The following is a 20,605-nucleotide window of genomic DNA, read 5'->3' on the forward strand; positions in this document are numbered from 1 at the left end:
TTCCTTACCTCTTTATTTTAGCAGTAACCCACCATTCTTCTCTCTGCTGAAACATTTCTATTTAAGATAAACCTTTCCTACCCACTTTTATGCAAGAACTTAGTATTCAATATCAATTTATGGCTTAGATAAACTTAAATAGATATTGATAATAATGACTGATATCATGAAATTGTTTACTTTCAATAATCATATTTATTATCTTAATATTTTAAGATAATTTACTTTAGAAATCTTGGTTGATTTAGTCAAATATTTGTTTGATCCCTTGATTGCACTAACTTAAAAAAAATTGCCTATCATGGACATGACCTTGTGAGCATACTCCTCATATATATATATATATATATATATATATATATATGTATGTATATGTATATATATATGTGTATATATATATATATATACTATATTTTACTTTTATTTCATTTTAATTCAATGATGGTGTGTTATTTTGTCCTCTTTTTCTTCTTTTAATTAAATTTATTCATTTATTTTACATCCCTACCAGAATTTCCTCTCCCTACTCTCCTCCCATTCTTTCCCCTATTTACCCTCTGCCCTCACCAGTCCACTCCTCCTCTGCTTCTGTTCAGAAAAGGCCAGAGCTCCCATGGGTGTCAACAAAGCATGGCTTATCAAACTGAGGTAAGATAAAGCTCCTCATCTTATATTAAGCCTTTGTTAGGCAGCCCAGTATTAGGAATAGGTTCCCAAAAGCTTGCCGAAGCATCAAGGACAGGCCCCACTCCCACTTCTAGGGATTCCACAAGTAGAACAAGCTATACTACTGTTACACACATGTAGAGTGCCTAAGTAAGTCCCATATGGGCTCCTTCACTGTTGGTCTGATATCTGTGAGCTCCCATGAACCCAGGTTAGTTGTCTCTGTGGGTTCCCTTGTGATGACTTTTATCACCCCCAGGCTTGTACAATCCTTCCTCCCTCTCTTCCATGCAGCCCACATTACTTTTTATATATCTTTAAAGAACACACATGGGCATTCTCTGACTAAAAGAACATAGGTTCATTGATCAAAAAGAGTTACATCCATTCAAAATAATGGTTGTATTTATAATCATCACAATTCCATCTTTTATTGATGTTCAAGTTTAAACAGATATTGCTAAATAGCCCTGTAGTACAGAATTATTATATCCTCAGAAGAAAAGTTAATATTTTTTGGAATGTCAACTGCATATGACAGGAACCACAATAGAACAAATAAATTGTAACCTCATTTAATTTCTCCTGTCAGTTTTATGTAGTAAATGTCAAGATGTAAAAGTATTTGTAGCTAAGTAGGTTTAAATAACAGTCTCAGAATCACATAAATGGTGATTTGGTAAAGTAAAATATTGTTCCTAGATATTTGAGCTGAGAATTCAGTTTTTAAATCAAGCTCCATTCTGACATTTGGAAGGAATATATATATATATATATATATATATATATATATATATATATATATATATGTATGTATATATATACACATATACACATATATAACATATCATAAAAGATAATAATAATTGCAATGACAGATATCATTTATTGATATTCATTTTAAAATCTAAAATAAATCTAATAGGACTAATATTTATAAAGGGAATAATGTTTGCTCATTATTAAATACAAATAATTATAAATTTAGAAAATAAATATTGATTGGGTTAAAATGCATATTTTATTTATTACAGGGATTTAGAAACAAGGAAATTCTATGGTCATTCTGGAACATATGTCTTGTGACCATTCTATAGTTAATACATATTGATAAACTAAGAGAGAATTTAAATAATTGAGTGCTTAAATAATGAAAGTTTTCTGATAAACTAAAATCTTGAAGCATTATAAACATTTAAAGTGAAATGAGATTATTATTGACTAAGAACATCATGGTGATGGGAAGGATCCTGAAGGGTTAAGAACAACCATCCAAAGAGTTAAGAACAACCATCCAAAGATGAGAGAGTAAAGTCATGTGGGACTGATGGCAATGTGGATGATTTCTGAACAATTGCTTGTTTGTCAAAGAGAAAACCCTCAGGAATGGGAAAAGAAAACCACACAGATGTATCACAATTCCTCCTACTGGGCCTCTCAGGTGATCCTAAATTTCAGCCTATTCTCTTTGGCATCTTTTTGTTTATGTATCTGGTCACAGTGCTTGGGAACCTGCTCATCATTCTGGCTGTCAGCTCTGACTCCCACCTCTACACTCCCATGTATTTCTTCCTTACCAACCTATCCTTTGTTGACATCTGTTTTACCTCTACCACTATCCCAAAGATGCTGGTGAACATCCAAACAAAGAACAGAAATATCAGCTACATACAGTGCCTCACTCAAGTATATTTTTTTATGGTTTTTGCAGGAATGGATAATTTCCCACTGACTGTAATGGCCTTTGACCGATTTGTGGCCATCTGTCACCCCTTAAACTACACAGTCATCATGAACCCTCAGTTCTGTGGCTTCCTTGTTCTGATGTGCTGGATCATCATTTTACCAGTTTCCATGCTTCATAGCCTATTAATGAAACAACTGACCTTTTCCATGGGCACAGAAATTCCACATTTCTTCTGTGAATTAGCTCAGGTTCTTAGGGTAGCAAGCTCTGATACTCTCATTAATAATATCTTGTTGTATATAGCTACTGCCTTATTCTGCGTGTTTCCTGTCACTGGCATCATCTTCTCTTATTCTCACATTGTCTCTGCTTTATTGAAGATGTCTTCTGCAATAAGCAAGTCTAAAGCCTTTTCAGCCTGTGGGTCTCACCTCTGTGTGGTGTGCTTATTTTATGGAACAGCACTTGGGGTTTACCTCAGTTCTGCTGGGACCCATTCTTCTCAAGGAAGCACTGTAGCCTCAGTAATGTACACTGTGGTCACCCCCATGCTCAACCCCTTCATCTACAGCCTGAGGAACAAAGATGTGATGGGGGCTCTGGTAAGACTCCTTAGAGCAGGTTCTTGTCCCTAATGAATCAATGACCAAATAAATATGTAAGCATTGTAGGTTCTGAGACAAATATTGTTGATTTTAATATCCTATTTATATGCTAAAAATTCTTTTTATTTTATTTCATGTTCACAAAGCACCATTTATTTTTTGATTCATGTGTGTTTCCCTCAGTTACTTCCATACTCATTAATCTTTAATAGAAGGTCTTCAATATTATTAACTTGGTTAAAGGTTGTATAGTTTTTTGTTTGTTTCATTTTGGTTTTGTTTTAAAAATTCTCATTGATTTTAAATTGAGAAATTAGGATTGCTCAAAAACCTGAGTTCAATACCTAGGACCTACATAAGTGAATAGTTCAGACTACCCCAAGTTATTCTGTGATCTGCACACTTTTGCCATCACACATACATGCACACCCACACTGGAGGAAGGAAGGGAGGACTACAATAAAAATTACCTTGGAATTCACTAAGTATCATGTTTATATCTTTGAAAATATTTATAATTTTGAATTCTTTGAATTTCACCTAAGTTGTCTCATTGGAAATCATTATTATGTTATTGCTACTTTTCAGAGGTGATATGTTTATCTTGAGACTTTATTTTCTGTATTTTTATATCAGAACTTGCACATTTTCCATTGTTTATGGCTTTTGGTATGAGTTTTTGAGTGTGTTTGATTCATTACTTGATGTTATTCCAATTGATCTGATCAGCTTAATGATACTTGAAGTTCAGTCTCAGTAATATTCAGCACTGACTTTTGTGTGCAATAGCTGAAGTGGTTGCAGTTTGGCTAGATAAAATATTACTACTGATATTATTAGAAGGCACTCTGAGAGGGGTAGCTTGCCTGGTTGATGTGACATATTGTTAGACTTGAGGAACAGATTGCTACCCCAGGAAGATGCTTAGATATGAGAAGTTGGGATTCAGAATTGATAGCCTCTCTCCTAAGGAAGAGATAAGCTCCTGGAAGATATGGAGACAGCAGAGGCTACAGTTTTGAACAAGATTGGCCATGTCAGAGGCAAGTAGGAATTACTCACAGGTTATATTACAGTAAGATTAGTGTTCTTGAGTAAGTCATAGGTCTGGGAATGGTACTCTGCAAGAGTCCTAAGACACTAAGTGTTAGGGTTCCAGAAAATATGCAATAAAATCTGCAAACTGGGTAGCAAGTTTTACTCAGGTTCTGAGAAACTAAAGGTTAGATGCCTAAATTGCTGGAAATACAGCCTCTGACCAGAGAAGCATTTGTGCCCCAGTACCTGAGATGTTATAGGTGAATGCCATAAGAATCCTGAGATGTTAAGGTTATATCAAAAGATGTGGCCTTTAACCTGTGGATGTTCTGAGGCACTGGGAAGTGATTTCCATAGAGGTCCTCAGATGCAGAGAATTGGAATGTTGATGATGAGGACATTTTAATGTTTATACATTATACATAATTTCTATTTGTTTAATAAGTTCATAAATATATACAGTAAAACATGAACATACAAATATTGAACATTCAATTATTTTTATTTCTTCATAAGAGGTTTCAATTTTATTCTATGCAAAAGCACTGGTACTTTTAAGTCTTTGAAGAAAGAAAATTGAAGAAGACACCAGAAAATAGAATTATCTCCCATGCTCTTGGATAGGTAGGATCAACAGAACAAAAATGGCAGTCCTACCAAAAGTAATCTACAAATTCAATGCAATACCCATCAAAATATCAACACATTTCTTCACAGACCTCTAAAGAACAATATTCAACTTCATATGGACAATAAAAAAGCCCAGGACAGCAAAAACAATCTATACAATAAAGTAATTTCTGGAGACATTACCATCCCTGATATCAAGCTCTATTATAGAACTACAGCAATGAAAGTAGTTTGGTATTGACATAAAACAGGCTGTTGACTGATGGATTCAAATAGAAGACCCAGATATTAATCTACACACCTATTAACACCTGAAATTTTACAAAGAAGCTAAAATTATACAATGGAAAAAAGAAAGCATCTTCAACAAATGGTTCTAGAATTATTACATGCCAACATGTAGAAGAATGCAAATAGATCCATATCTATCCCCACACACAAAATTCAAGACCAAATGGATTAAAGACCTCAATATAAATCTGACCACACTGAACCTGATAAAAGACAAATAGAGAAGTATCCCTCAATACATGAACACAGGAGACCACTTCCCATATGTAATACCAGTAGCACAGACACTGAGAACAACAATAAATAAATGGGATCTTTTGAAACTGAGAAGCTTCTGCAAAGCAAAAGACACAGTCAATAAGACCAAAAGGTAGCTTACAGAATGGGAAAAGATCTTTACCAACCCCATATCAAACAATGACTGATCTACAGTACTGAAAACTGCTGGAATTAACATAAAACAGAAAGGACGACCAATGGAACTGAATCAAAGACCCAGATATCAATTCATAGACCAATGAACACCTAATTTTTGACAATGAAGCAATGAATATAAAATAGAAAAAAAGAAAACACATTCAACAGATAGTTCAGGCATAACTGGATATCAACATGTAGAAGAATGAATACAGATCCATATCTACTGATGTGCACAAAACTCAAGTTCCAATGGATCAAAGACCCCATCATAAAACCAACCACACTGACCCTCATAAAGGAGAAAGTAGGACATACATTTGAAAGCACTATGACAGGAGACCACTTCCTAAATATAACCCTAGTAGCACAGTCACTCATATAAACAATTTATAATTGGGACCTACTGAAACTGAGAAGCTCCTGTAAAGCAAAGGACATGGGAAACAAGACAAAATGACAGCCTACAGAATGGAAAAAAGATCTTCACCAACTCCACATCAAATGGAGGGCTGATCTCCAAAATATACAAAGAACTCAAGAAATTGGTCAGTAAAAAACAAATAATTCAATAAAAAATGGTGTACAGGCCCAAACAGAGAACTATCAACAGATGAATCTAAAATGGATGAAAAAACTTAAAGAAATACTCAACATGATTAGTCATTAGAAGAATGTAAATCAAAACAACTCTGAGATTCCATCTTACACCTGTAACAATGGACAAGATCAAAAACATGGCAACTTATGCTTGAGAGCATGTGGGGTAAAGGCAACACTCCTCCATTTCTGCTGTTAGTACAAACTGGTACAGCTGCTTTGGATTTCAGTATGACAATTTCTCAGAAAATTAGGAAACAGCCTACTTCAATACCTAGCAATACCACATTTGGGTATATACCCAAAGGGTGCTCAATTATACCACAAGGACATGTGCTCAACTATGTTCATAACAGCATTGTTTTTATAACCTGGAAACAACCTAAATGCCCCAGAGTGAAGAATGGTTAAGGATAATGTGATGCATTTACACAATGGAGTACTACAGAGCAGAAAAAAAATAATAAAATTTAAATGTGCAGGCTAATGAATGGATCTTTAAAATATCATATTGTATAAGGTAACCCAAACCCATAATAACAAATACCATATGTATTCACTCATATGTGGCTTTTAGACATAAAGCAAAGAAAACCACCCACAATTCACAATCCCAGAGAACTTAGACAATAATTAGGACCCTAAGAGTGACATACATGGATCTACTTGATGAAGGAGTGTCTATGTGTTACTTTCATTGGTTAATAAAGAAACTGCCTTGGCCCCTTTAATAGGACAGAAAATTAGGTAGACAGAGTAGACAGAACAGAATTATGGGAAGAAGGCAGTGGGCAGACGCTTCAGGCAGTTACCATAGGCAGTCACCACACCTCTCCTCTCTGAGATGGACGCAGGTTAAGATTTCTCCTGGTAAGCGACCACCTCGTGGTGCTACATGGATTACTAAATATGGGTTAAAGGAAGATGTGAGAATCAGCCAATAAGAGGCTGAAACTAATGGGCCAGGCAGTGTTTAAAAAAATACAGTTTCTGTGTAATTATTTTGGGTAAAGCTAGCCGGGTGGCAGGACACAGCCCGCCATTCCTTCTACATCTACTCTACATTGGAAGTAGGAAAAGACAAAATCTTCTGAGTACATTGGGAGCATGAGGACCATGGGAAACAGTAGGACAGGAGGGAAGAGGAAGGAAGGGAAGGTGAAAAGATATATAGCTTAATAAAAACAATTATATATATATACATATATATATATATATATATATATATATATCACATCATCTTGATTTAATTTGTATGTAGTGCCTATTCAGAAAATTGTCCATTTTTTTCATTTTCTAGTTTTCTGGATAACAGGTTTTTGTAATATGACCTAATGATTCTGTGGATTTCCTTGGTGACTGTTGTTATATCCCTCTTTACATTTCTGATTTTGTTAATATGGTGTTGCACTTTCTCTGACTTTTGATTAGTTTGGATAAGGATTAGTCTATGTTGTTGATTTTAACAAAGAATCAGCTTTTTATTTCATTGATTCTTTGTGTTGTTTCATTGGTTTCTACTTTATTGATTTCAATACCCAATATGATTATTTCCTGACTCCCACTCCTCCTTGATAAGTCTGCTTCTTTTTGTTCTATAGCTTTCAGGTGTGCTGAAATTAAATTGCTAGTGTGAGATTTCTCCACTTTCTTTACGTAGGCACTTAGTGCTATGAACTTTTCTCCCATAGGTTTAGGTATGTTGTTCCTTTATTTTCATTGAATTCTAGGAAGTCTTTAATTTCTTATTTCTTCCTTGACCCACAGGTGATTCAAGTGAACACTGTTCAATTTCCATGTGTTTGTAAGATTTCTGCAATTAATGTTGTTGTTGAATTCTAACTTTAAACCATGGTGATCCAATATAAGGTACAGGGTGTTATTACACTTTGTTTGTATCTGTGGAGGTTTGCTTTGTTACAGAGTATGTGGTGAGTTTTAGAGACGGTTCTGTTAGCTTCTGAGAAGGAGTTATATTCTTTTGTATTTGGGTGGAATGTTCTGTAGATGTCTGTTAAGTCCATTTGAATTATTACATCTGTTAGTTCTATTATTTCTCTGTCAAGTGTCTTTATGGTTGCCATGTCCATTGGGGAAGGTGGGTTTTTGAAGTCTCTTACTATTAGTGTGTGGGTTTTGAAGTATGATTTAAGCATTAGTAATGTTTCTTTTACTTATATGGTTGCTCTTGTATTTGGGTCATAGATGTTCAGGATTGAGACTTCATCTTGATGTTTTTTTTTTCCTGTAATGAGTATGAAATGTCCTTCTCCATCATTTTGGATTGATTGATTTTAGTTTAAAATCTATTTTGTTAGATATTAGTATTGTTTTTTAGGTCCATTTCACTCGAAAAACTTTTTTGCAATCCTTTAATCAGAGGTGATGTCTGTCTTTGAGGTTGAGGTGTATTTCCTGTATACAACAGAAGGATGGATCCTGCATTTGTATCTGCTCTGTTAGCCTGTGTCTTTTTATAGGTGTATTCAGTTCAATGATATTAAGACACATTGATGACCAGTGATTTTTAATATCTGCTAATATTCAGTGGTAGTGTTTGTGTGTTTTTCTTATTTGGGGTTTACTGATTTAGGTTATCTGCTGTTGTATTTTTATTTGTACAGTTAGCTTTCTTGGAATGAAATTTTCCTTCTAGTATTTTTTTGTAAGGCTGGATTTGTGGATAGTTATTATTTAAATCTGGTTATTGTAGGAAATATCTTATTTTCTATATCGATGTAGATTAAAAGCTTTGCTGGTATGGTAGTTGGAGCTTGCATCCATGGTCTCTTAGTGCCTGCAATACATCTGTCTATGATCTTCTGGCTTTTGCCATTTCCATTGAGATGTCTGGCGTAATTCTTATTGGTCTACCTTTGTAAGTTACTTGACCTTCTTTCTTTGCAGCTCTTAATATTGATTCTTTATTTAGTATGTTTTGCATTTTGATTATTAGATGGCAAGGAATGTTTTTGTCTTTTGTTTTTGTCTAGTCTATTTGGTGTTCGGTAAGCTTCTTGTACCCTAACAGGCATATCCTCTTTTAGGGTGTGAAAGATTTTATCTACGATTTTGTTGAATATATTTTCTGTGCTTTTGAGTTAGAGTTCTTTTTCTTCTATCCCAATTATTCTTAGGTTTGCTCTTTCCATGGTGTCCCAGATTTCCTGGATGTTTTGTGTTAAGAATTTGTTGGATTTAACATTTTCTCTGAACAATGAATCTAATTTTATAGTTTCTTCAACACTTGAGATTCTTTCTACCATCTGTTATATTCTGTTGATTATGTTTGCATCTGTAGTTTTTGCATATTTACAGTTTTTCATTTCCACAATTCCCTCAGTGTTAAGAATGTTTCCTAACATGAGCTCTCTGCCAACACAAATTCCCAATCAAGCCAAATCAAAACAAGCCAAATTAAAAACCATCCAGGTTTAATGGGAATCCTGTGCTCTCAGGTGGCCCCAAGAGGGAACTGGGAGGCCACGAATGCGACCACCAGGAGGAAAGGAAAGGGACCACCTGTTCCTCTTTTGGGAGTTCACTTAAATACTCTGTGACCTGACCCCCCAGAAAGGGATCAGGACCTGGCCTGCAATACAACAGTCTGAGGGCTGTGATAGATGCAAGGGGTTGGGGTCTACGCTTCCAACTTAACACTCAGTTTGTGTTTTCTTTATTTTCTTTATTCCAGTTTTCAATTCTTGAACTGTTTGAACTGTTTTCTTCACCTTTTTGATTCTTTTCTCTTGGTTTTCTTGGGTTTCTTTAAGAGATCTATGGATTTATGTCAATTTTTTGTTTGTCTTTTTCTCCCTTTCTTTAAGTGAATGTTTCATTTACTCTTTAAGGGTCTCTATCACCCTAATAAAGTAATATTTAAAATCATGTTCTTCTGATTCTTCTGTGTCAGGAAAATCAAGTCTTCCTATTGTTTGAACACTGGATTCTGGTATTATCATGCTGCGTTTCGCATTGTTGAATGAATTCTTGCATTGGTGCCTACCCATTTCTTCCTTCAGTTGAAGAGGCAGAGTCTTTGCCTCTTGGTCTAATCCTTGCTGTAACTGTCTGTATCTCAGGGTACCACAGAAGTCTCTCTTAGCCGACATTTTTGCTCTGCTCTGTGCAGTTACAGCCTGTGCTTCAGCATTCCTCTCTTGGTCTGCTCTCATGGTCCATTCTGTGCAGTCACAGACTGTGCTATAGAATTCCCTTTTTGGTCTGCTCTGTGTAGTCACTCGCTTTTCTGCTGCCTGGCTAGTGAAACTCCTAATATTTTCTAATAAATAAAATGTTATTGATGATAACATTTTATATAATGGGTATTCTTACTACTACTAAAGTATGATGTCCAGTCAGTTTCCCATAATCCAAATTGATCTACTTCAAACCCCAAGATACTAGTCCTTCTACTACAATGATGTCCATTTTCTTTAAGCAGGGAATTTTTACTGCACACCTTATTAACTTCAATTATCAACAAAGAAAATATGATAAAATGACATCTTAAATTCAGGCTGTTATTCAGTGTAAAAATAATAAAAATATTTTCTGTGATTGTAAACAATGTGAGAAAACACAAAATAGACAAGAGAAAGCACTAGACACAAAGGAATGTTAAGATGCAAATGCTGACCACAAAATATGATCATTAAAGGTAAAAGGATAGTGGGAGAATAATGAATCATTGTGGCTTACTTAGCTTACATTGAAAAATCACATGTTAAAGCTCAGAACAAACTATTCTTCCAATGAGTTTAGTCAAGCCTTCTTATACCCTAACATCTCAGACTGTATTCCAGTGTGTCCATTCACTGTTGCTCAAATGAATATGTGAATAATACTAACAATTTTGAATTGAATAATTTATTAGAAAGCATTTACTGTTCCCTTGCAAAACTGTAACTCTTCATCCAGCATATGGTCCTTGTGAATTTTTTTTCTTGTTTCATTATTTATTGAATAGAGAGAATTTGCACTCATGTAGATTTTTGCCATTTTTGGAAGAAGATTTTGATAAATCATTCAGAAAGAGGCAACAAATAGCTGTGAGAGGAAACTAAGCATAGTGTATTTCTGAGAATGGCAAACATATCAAAATATAACAGTTGCATATAGTGCGGCTTCTAGAGTATGAATAAGATGCAGGTAAGCAGGCTCATAGACAACAGATGCTGCCCAGCATTCAGCCATATCACAAGGAGAAATGTTGTAAAGTGAAAAAGAAAACTTCCTTCGGCCTTAAATAAATCTGAATATAAAGACTTTATCTGATAATCCAAAATGTAGGTGCAATCTCATTTATTATATAATCATACTTTATATAACTTAAATATATATCTGTCTTAGGGTTTCCCTTGCTATGAAGAGATACCATGACCTTGGCAACTTTTATAAAGGAAGACATTCCATTGGTTGCTTTGCAACTCAGAGATTCAGTCCATTATATTCACATTATAAACTATGCCATCCCAATTCAGGAAGGTGAACAATTTACATGACCTAGCTAATGTTATAAATAGAATATTCTATTATTTATCATCTTTATTTAGGTTAAAATAGCTAATTTCTAAAACATGAATTTATATTGAAACAATATATTTCAAACTAAATCATAAAGTACTTGAGTTTATGCATGGCAATAGTTCAATAGTTATGGATCTGTTTTCTTTCTCCTACGTGTTGATATCCAGTTATGCCAGCACCATCTACTAAATATGCTTTCTTTTTTGATTTTATATTTTTTGCATCTTTGTAAAAAAATCAGATATTTATAGGTTTGTGGTTTGATATCTGTGCTTTTGATTCAAGTCAGTCCACTGGTCCTCCAGTCTGTTTTTATGCCAGTATCAGGCTGTTTTCAGTACCTTAGTAATAGAGTTTGAAGTCAGGGATTGTGATATCTCTAGAAGTTCCTTTATTGTACAGGATTGTTTTTGATATCCTGAGTATTTTGCTTTTCCTTATAAAGTTGAGTATTTTTTCAAGTTCTGTGAATAATTAAAGGTCATGGTTAACAAGAAAATACAGCATCCTAAAGAATAGGAAAAGATCTTTACCCACCCCACATCAAACTTAGGCCTGATTTCCAAAATATAGAAAGAACTCAAGAAAATATTCATCAAAAGAACAAATAATCAAATAAAAATTAGGGTACAGACCAAAACAGATAAATTATAACAGATGAATCTAAAATGGCTGAAAGACACTTAATGAAATTCTCAACTTCCTTAGCCATAAGAGATGCTTGAGCACGCTTTGGGAATATACAGCTCTAATATCACAGACACTGATAGAAACAATTAATAAATGGTACCTCCTGAAACTGAGAAGCTTCTGTAAAGCAAAGGGCATGGTAAACCCTACAAAATGGCAGCCTAGAGTGGGAAAAGATCTTCACCAACCCCACATCAGACAGAGGGCTAATGTCCAAAATATACAAAGAACCCAAGAAATTGGTCATCAAAAGAACAAATAATCCAATGAAAAAAATGGGATACAGACCTAAACAGAGAACTCTCAGCAGAGAAATCTAAAATGGCTGAAAGACACATAAGGAAATACTCAACATTCTTAGCCATTAGAGAAATGCAAATCAAAACAACTCTGAGATTCCATATCAAACCTGTAAGAATGGCCAAGATAAAAAACACTGTTGAAAACTTCTGCTGTAGAGGATGTGGTGTAAAGGAAACACTCCACCATTGTGGTAGGAGTGCAAATTGGTAAAGCTCCTGGATATCAGTATGGCGATTTCTCAGAAAATTAATAAACAACCTACCTTAAGACCCCAAAGTGCTACTTTTGGGTATATATCCAAAGAATGTTCAATCATAGCAGCATTGTTTCCATAACCTGAAAACAACCTAATCCCACAGCCCACAATTTACAATTCCTGAGAACCCATAGACAACAATGAGGACCCTAAGAGAGACATACATGGATCTAATCTACATGGGAAATTTAAAAAAAGACAAGATTTCTGTGTAAATTGGGAGCATGGGGACCATGGGAGAAGAGAGAAGGAGGTAAGGGGAGGAAGGGGAGTATAGAAAAATGTATAGCTCAATAAAATCAATTTTAAAATAAAATAAAATAATAAAATCATTAAAATCTTAAAAATGATATCGTGTTCATTTTGTGCAATAATGTCTTATTAGCCACCTGCAAACTTCATCCCATTATATGAAAGCTTTCTGTTGATTCTTCCCCATATTCCCTCTGAAAAACATATGTAAGATATAATTTTTAATAAAGTTGCATACAGAGACATAATCTCATGCAAGATCTCTTGATCTGCTACTTACCTATTTCTTTATTTTTAATGCCCTGGCCCTCCCTCTCAAGAGCCTGTCACTAAAGAATAACTTCAAATATAATATAGTAACAATGGCTTAACATGTCTAAAGAAATATTGCTGGCAAAGGCACATGCTAAGCAGTGGTGTAGCTGGATCATATGATCAACATACTTCTGCTCTTTTGAGAGCTTCACAGAGCTTATCATAGTATCCTTACCAGAATATGTTGTCATTTGTTTTGTTCATCTTGGTCATTTTGAACTATTGTAAAGAGAAATCTCAAAATAGTTTTTTTATCTCATTCCCCAATTATTCAGAATGTTGAACATCTTAAATATTTCCTCTTCACTTTTTCTCACTTGTGAGAAGCTTCTATCAGATCATGTTGGTGGTTGTGGACATGGAAAATATCTAGCCTATAGAGATTTTAGACAGGAATATAAGGACATTGTCATCATTTTATGAAATAAACATGTGGTTAAACTTCATTCTTAATATTTGTATTTATATCCCTATAGATGTATTTTCTCATTTTTAATAAAAATGAATTTCACTTAAGAAGGTAGTGATGAATGCAGAGACATAACTGTTGGAAATGTATGAATAATGGATTGAGTTCACTTAGATGGACACATTTCATGTGTATCATTGTCTATTCTTTGTGATTAATAGAAAATAGTGGAAGATTGGATGAAATAATATTAGAGCCATATGACAGAGAGGAGTGCTGAGAAGTGCAAACTTCCCTATGAATTAATGGAAATCTATGACTTCTGAGTGAGGGAAAGTCACTTTACTTTGTGAGGATGGCCACTGGTAAGTTTGTGGAGCTCCAGTAAATATCCACAAACATATGTTATTATGAACAGCACTATGGACTCAATTGTTTAAAGATAATAAAGATAATAAAAATTTAAAATGTGTGATGTTGGAATAAAGATGTGTTAAGGAGTAAGGGTTTCAGATAAAATGGGTGGTGTGCTTCCAGGGTCAATATGATGAATGTACATTGCAGAAATATAGGTAAGTTCTACAGGAACTGTAAATATCTTAAAGAATGTATTAATAGAAGAATGGTTCTCAGATAGTGCCTTAGATTCACCTCGGGGAGAGGGGGAGAGGTGGAGAGAGAAGGGACAAGGGGAGGATTGGGGAGAGCTTGGAGGAGTGGGATGTTTGAGATGGAGAATGGGCAGTATGGGAGCAGGAAAGAAGATCTTAATTAAGGGACCATTTAGGGTTGGCAAAACTTGGCTCTAGAGGGGTTCCCAGGTGTCCAAAGGGATGTCCCCAGCTAAGTCCTTGGTCAGTAGAGAAGAGGATGCCTGAACTGGTCTTCTTCCATAGCCACACTGATGAATATCTTGAATATCACCATAGAACCTTCGTCCGGCGATGGATGCAGAAAGAAACAGAGACCCACATTGGAGAACTGAACTGAGCTCCCAAGATCCAGTTGAAGAGCAGAAAGAGGGAGAAGATGAGCAAGGAAGTCAGGACAGCAGGGGTTCATCCAACCACTGAGACAGTGTGACTGATCTAAGGGGAGCTCACCAAGGCCAGCTGGACTGGGACTGAATGAACATGTGATCAAACCAGACTCTGAATGTGGCTGACAATGGGGGCTGACTGAGAACCAATGACAATGGCACTGGGATTTGATTCTACTGCATGTACTGGCTTTTTGAGATCCTAGTCTGTTTGGATGCATACCTTCCTAGGCCTGGATGGAGTGGGGAGGGCCTTGGACTTTCCACAGGGCAGGGTACCCTGCCCTCTCTTATGACTGGAGGGGAGGAGGGAGGGTAAGTGGGGGAGTGGGAGAGAAATGGAAGGAGAGGAGGAGGTGGAAATTTTGAATGGTATTATTTATAAAGCAAAAAGAATAAAAAATAAAAAAAAATGTGCAAAAACAAAGATTACTCAACCAATACAAAACCAGAATTTAAAAAATATCCTCTGATGCCGAAGATAGCCCACAAATGTAAATGTGGGAACCACTGTTGCAAAATACTGAAAACTATATGGCATAATTAATTCACTGTTCCACTATTTTCAGCAAACCCATGCACCCTTTTTGGAGGGATTTTGCTTATTTGCACCTATCTGAGAGAAAGTGGTGGAGACCCCAATCAGAAGGCATTCTATTCTCTGCAGCAGAAGTTACCCGCAAAACTCCCTTTAAATAAAATACTGCATTTCCTTTTTCCTGTAGTTTTTTGCTCATGTCTTAGCTAACTTTTTTTCTTTTGCTGTGATAAAGCATCATGGTCAAAACAAGTTGTATAAGAAAGCATTGAATTTAGGGCATAAAGATTCAGAGTGTTATTAGAATCTATGGCCATGATGTTGGAGAGGATGACAGCAGGCAGCTAATAAAGTGATGGTGTGCTAGCTGAGAACTCACATCTTGACACTGAAATGAATTTGCAATTAAAATGCAACCACAATGCAGAGACAGAAAAAGACAATGGGAATAGTGGGATGTTTTAAAACCTCAAGTTCTACCTCCACTGAAACATTTCCTTTTATGAGGCTACATCTTCTAATCTTCAGGATACAGGTCTTCCAACTGTGGAAAACATATGAGCCTATAAGGGTCATTCTCATTCATACTACCGTGATTTCTTATTTGTTTCTGACAAAAGTAGATATTAATATATATTAACAAAATGTAATATTCATAATAAGATCCTGCAACCACCAACACTGATGCTTATGCAGCTCTATTACAAAACAGATTAGAGCTCTTATATCATTATTCGTATTACTTATTTTGCTATTCCACAAGGGTTATAAATTATGCATTTATTTTCTCTTAGTGTCACTAAGTGATTCACTCTTAGTTTACAAAGGTGAGGTGATGAATAAGCTCCCACGGATGCTGTCATAAGTGTGTCTCTGGTGTGTGCCCTTAGGTTGAAAGATCTGTAGTCAGTAGTCCAGGAGTAGAATGTGAACATATTACTTTATTTCTTATGATCTTGATGTTCATACATTTAAGCATTTGTTCAGATCAATATGATTATCTACTTTGTTGCTAGAAATTATCGCCTTAATAAAGCTACAAGTTTTCTCATTATTTTCAAAGTAGATGATTTCCTGAAAAAAATAAACATTGTATAGAAACAACAGATTAAAATTAAGAACTGTACTCAGAACCTGAAGAGTTGTTTCTGTTATCTACAGCTGCACAGTTTGATGCTTATATTTGATATTAACACCCAAATGCTTGTTCATAAGTCATTATTTACATTAAGTAATGTACAGTACATTTTGACTCCCTCCAAAAGAAGTAAATTACAGGACATTGCATGGGATTTGAATAAGTAGAAATAAAAAGAAAAGCTACTTTTTAGGCTTTATGTTGATTTAAATAAAAATATGGTGTAACCTCCCAATAGTAATACTCTGAACAAAAGTAGGATGAGAAAAAACATATAGACTGGAATGATATTAGGAAATATCATTTATAGATATATAAAAATATCTAAAAGTGATATTAGAGGAAAAATGTAAATTATCAAGAGCTGATTTAGTAGAAAAATATTAAAAAATGGATCCATACACATAGCTTAGCTGGATCTTGACGAGAAATAGTTATGATGTTATTGTTATGTATGTTTTTTAATAAAACTAGATAAATTATCAATGTATTTCTCTTTCTATTTCTATTTAAATGTTCAAATTTTTATTTTTCAGAATTCTATAAATTGTTACAATGAAGTAAATCATATCTACCTCTATTTATCCCTCCAACATTCCTCACATTTTCTTCCACAAAATTCTTTCCAATTTAATGTACATATTTTTTGGAGAATGTACTGAATCCAGTTGGTGCCACATTCTCCAAAATGAAGGATTCTCACTCCTCCAACTACTACCCACTCCAAACAAATATTATGGAAGATGTTTGATCTTGAGATTGTGCACTTGATCTGTGCAATTGTTTGACAGCCTTGAGCTTGTACAGGTCTTGTGAAGGTAGCCACAGTCATAGCGTGTTCATGAATTCCATAGGCATGCCATTTACAGAAGACACCATTTCACTATGCTCCTCATTCAGCCTTAGATATTCTTTCCTCCTTGTCTTCTGCCATGTTCACTGAGCCTTGATGGCGTGGTTACTACAGGTGTTCCATTTAGGAATGAGAACTCAATCTTTTATTCTCAGCACTTTTGCAGTAATGAATTTCTCCATCAACTACTGCCTGCATCCTACATCAAAAGAACTTCTTTGACCATGGGTGAGAGCACCCCAGGTCTAAGGATAAAAGTACAAATATGTATAAGACAATAAGCATGGGCATTTAAAAATAACAGCAGCAGGTTTTAACCTAGGGTTTATGATGTTCACATCCATGAGATTTAGATAAGGATTACATTATCAGTCATTAAATTCTCTAATGTAGAAAAGTCTCATATTCATCTGAGAAGTGACATTATTTCTTAATCAGGTATATCTTGCCTAGCACGCTGGTACTGCTCGTACAGAATGTAGCACATGGTAAGATGATTAATGCATTCCACTGCCCAGCAGCCTGCGCAAAACCTTCCAGCAGTGAACAATGAGAAGTGAGTGTGACTGAGGTTAATTTTATGGAACTCCAAAATAATCAATAAAATATTATGTTGGAAAAATATAATTACATATTTTTCTTCTTCTCTTTTTTTATTAAGAAAAGCTCTTATTTATTCCTTCTGACAACTATTTTTTTAAACATTCTATTTATGAATTTGAGCTTTGTTTTTTTCTGTGTATTTAGTTTTGTGAGTTCTGTCACAATAGAAGTTAGTTTTCGTTGGGGAATGGAGAGATATTTTGTATTGACATTAACTTGAGGCAATTCTTTCTCATTGTTTATATTTAATTTGGCATCCAAAGATTCCACAAATATGTCAATATTTCCAGAACCCCTGTTTATTCTCAATAGCTTTTAACATAAAGACAATCTTGTCTACTTCTCTAGGCCATCTCTCTTTTTTAGCCTCATACCCACACCTATCTTTTTATACAGTTAAATCAGGAATGAAAGACACATTAGTATTAATATATAAAATACATTCAGTAAAGAATATAAGAAGAAATTATAAATATGCAATCATTTAAAACTCTACCTGCTTATTCTTAGTGGAATTTATTAGTATTTTGCATAATAAAAGCTGTTTCTAATATATTTTCTATGACAAGATTATAATAAATTATTTCATTTCAATTGAGGATTTTATATACTCATATAATAGGCTTTGAGCAAAACATCTTAATTTCTTACATTCCAATATCCCCATATAAATTCATCACTTTCCAATTCCTAGGGCACATCCTCTTTGTTACTTAAAAGACTTTTCTCACGTAGCATAGCAAAGAACTGAAATGGTATGTCTTTGGCATCATATTTAATTTGACATCTATGTTCTTTTCCCTAAATCCATGGCATTTATGAAGAAAACCAGTTCCTGGAAGAAAATTTTTTTTTGTATAATCAAATGACAATTACCTATATCTTGTTATAAATCTTCCTACATACTTGAAAAAATGAAGTGTTATATTTTAATTCACTAATGCAGCAACTGATAACCTTGGACTGAAACCAATTTCATTGTTCATTTTAAAGCTTTATGAATCTGAACTAACTGATATTTTAATGTAACAAATTTTATTAATGAAGATACATTATAATAGATATCCTTACTATGATATATATATATATATGATAGATAGATGATAGATAGATAGATAGATAGATAGATAGATAGATAGATAGATAGATAGATAGATAGATAGATAGATAGATAGATAGATAGATAGATAGATAGATTAGATAGATTCTCAGTACATATCTAGCAAGTTGATAGGAATCTGAGTAATAAGTTGAAATTCTTAGGTCACCAAAAAATTATACTACCACATAAATGCAGTTTTATTTCAGTGGTATTCATACCAAGTCTAGTTTGTCAACTGTAACTACTTTTGAGAAAAAAATACAATAACATCTATAATTTTAGGTAGTCTTTCTGTGTGTTGTGGGTAAAGTAACTGCTCTAAGAACTAAGGTAATATAGATAGAGCTTAATCCAGACCATACAACATAAACAAAATTGAGCATGAGTTGAAGTATGCCAAGTCATCAACACATATTGAAGTTGTTTTAGGTACAGGAAAGGGGAGAACTTTTGTTCACTAGATTTATACTTAATTTGAATTTCTTTAAAATGCCACATGGATACCACAGGATACATCACACAAGATAAACGATTCTACCAGAAAGTTTGCCCAATGCTTTCTTCATTTCCCTGTTTCGTAGACTATAGATAAAGGGGTTCAGCAATGGAGGAACTACACTATACATCATGGAAGCCACTGCTGTGTTTTTGAGAGAATCTGTCACTGCAGAACTGATGTACACACCAAATCCTGTCCCATAGAACAAGGAAACAACAGACAGATGCGATGCACAAGTGGAAAAGGCTCTCTGCTTTCCTGCAGAAGTTGGCATTCTCAAGACTGAGGACACGATGTAAATATATGAAAAAATAATTCCACAGACAGGACCACCCCCAAAGAAAAGAGCTGCAGCAAAAATCAGGAAATTATTAAGAAATGTATCAGAACAGGCAAGCTTAATAATCTGTGCAAGCTCACAGAAAAAGTGGGGGATTTCTAGGTCTGTGCAAAAGGAAAGCCGCAGGACCATCAGACTGTGGAGCAGGGCATCCATAATGCTAAGGAAAAGGGAGAATAGAACCATCAGGACACAGTGAAAAGGGTCCATGATGACTGAGTACCTTAGGGGTTTGCAAATGGCCACATAGTGGTCATAGGCCATCACTGCTAGTAGAAAATTTTCCATTCCACCAAAAATTGAAACAAAGCATATTTGAGAGAGACATTCTATGTAACTTATGCTGTTGTCCTGTTCTTGGATGTTCACCAGCATTTTGGGGATTGTGACTGTACTATAACAAATGTCATTAATGGACAGAATAGAGAGGAAAAGGTACATGGGAGTGTGCAGTTGGGAGCCAGAGCTGATGGCCATGATGATAAGCAGGTTTCCCAGAATTGTGATCAGATACATGAAGAGGAACATGGTGAAGATGAGGGGCAGAAGTTTGTGATTGTCTGTCAGTCCAAGCAGATGGAATTCTGAAAGTGCTGTTTGGTTTTTCAGTTCCATTATTTTTGTGGGAACTTTGAAATGAATAAAGTAAAAAGAAAATTGAATTCAAGAGCATCTGTGTCAGAAATACTTAACTACCTGTTAGAATAGCCTTAGAATAGCACTGGCTATAATAATATTCTATTGATAGAAACCTATATTCTCTCTTTTTACCTACCTCATATATAATAGTTAGTCTTAATGTTTA

General features: G+C 34.7%; 2 protein-coding genes across 2 annotated transcripts; one reads left to right on the forward strand and one right to left on the reverse strand.

The window, feature by feature from the left end:
- Positions 1-2,034: 2,034 nt before the first annotated feature.
- LOC119809957 (olfactory receptor 7D4-like) lies at positions 2,035-2,988 on the forward strand. The gene has a single exon (XM_038323201.1). The coding sequence runs from the start codon at positions 2,053-2,055 to the stop codon at positions 2,986-2,988; it is 936 nt and encodes a 311-aa protein (XP_038179129.1). The 5' UTR covers positions 2,035-2,052.
- Positions 2,989-19,476: 16,488 nt separating this feature from the next.
- On the reverse strand, positions 19,477-20,415 carry LOC119809861 (olfactory receptor 7G2-like). Its single transcript, XM_038323037.1, has one exon. It carries the CDS (start codon positions 20,413-20,415, stop codon positions 19,477-19,479), a length of 939 nt encoding a protein of 312 aa, XP_038178965.1.
- Positions 20,416-20,605: the final 190 nt, after the last annotated feature.

Source organism: Arvicola amphibius, chromosome 3, assembly GCF_903992535.2.
Source record: "Arvicola amphibius chromosome 3, mArvAmp1.2, whole genome shotgun sequence".
NCBI classification, from domain to species: Eukaryota; Metazoa; Chordata; class Mammalia; order Rodentia; family Cricetidae; genus Arvicola; species Arvicola amphibius.

Bases quoted from the DNA above. Each gene is read 5' to 3' on its own strand.
- LOC119809861 (XM_038323037.1), bottom strand. From the start codon at position 20,415: ATGGAACTGAAAAACCAAACAGCACTTTCAGAATTCCATCTGCTTGGA.
- LOC119809957 (XM_038323201.1), top strand. From the start codon at position 2,053: ATGGGAAAAGAAAACCACACAGATGTATCACAATTCCTCCTACTGGGC.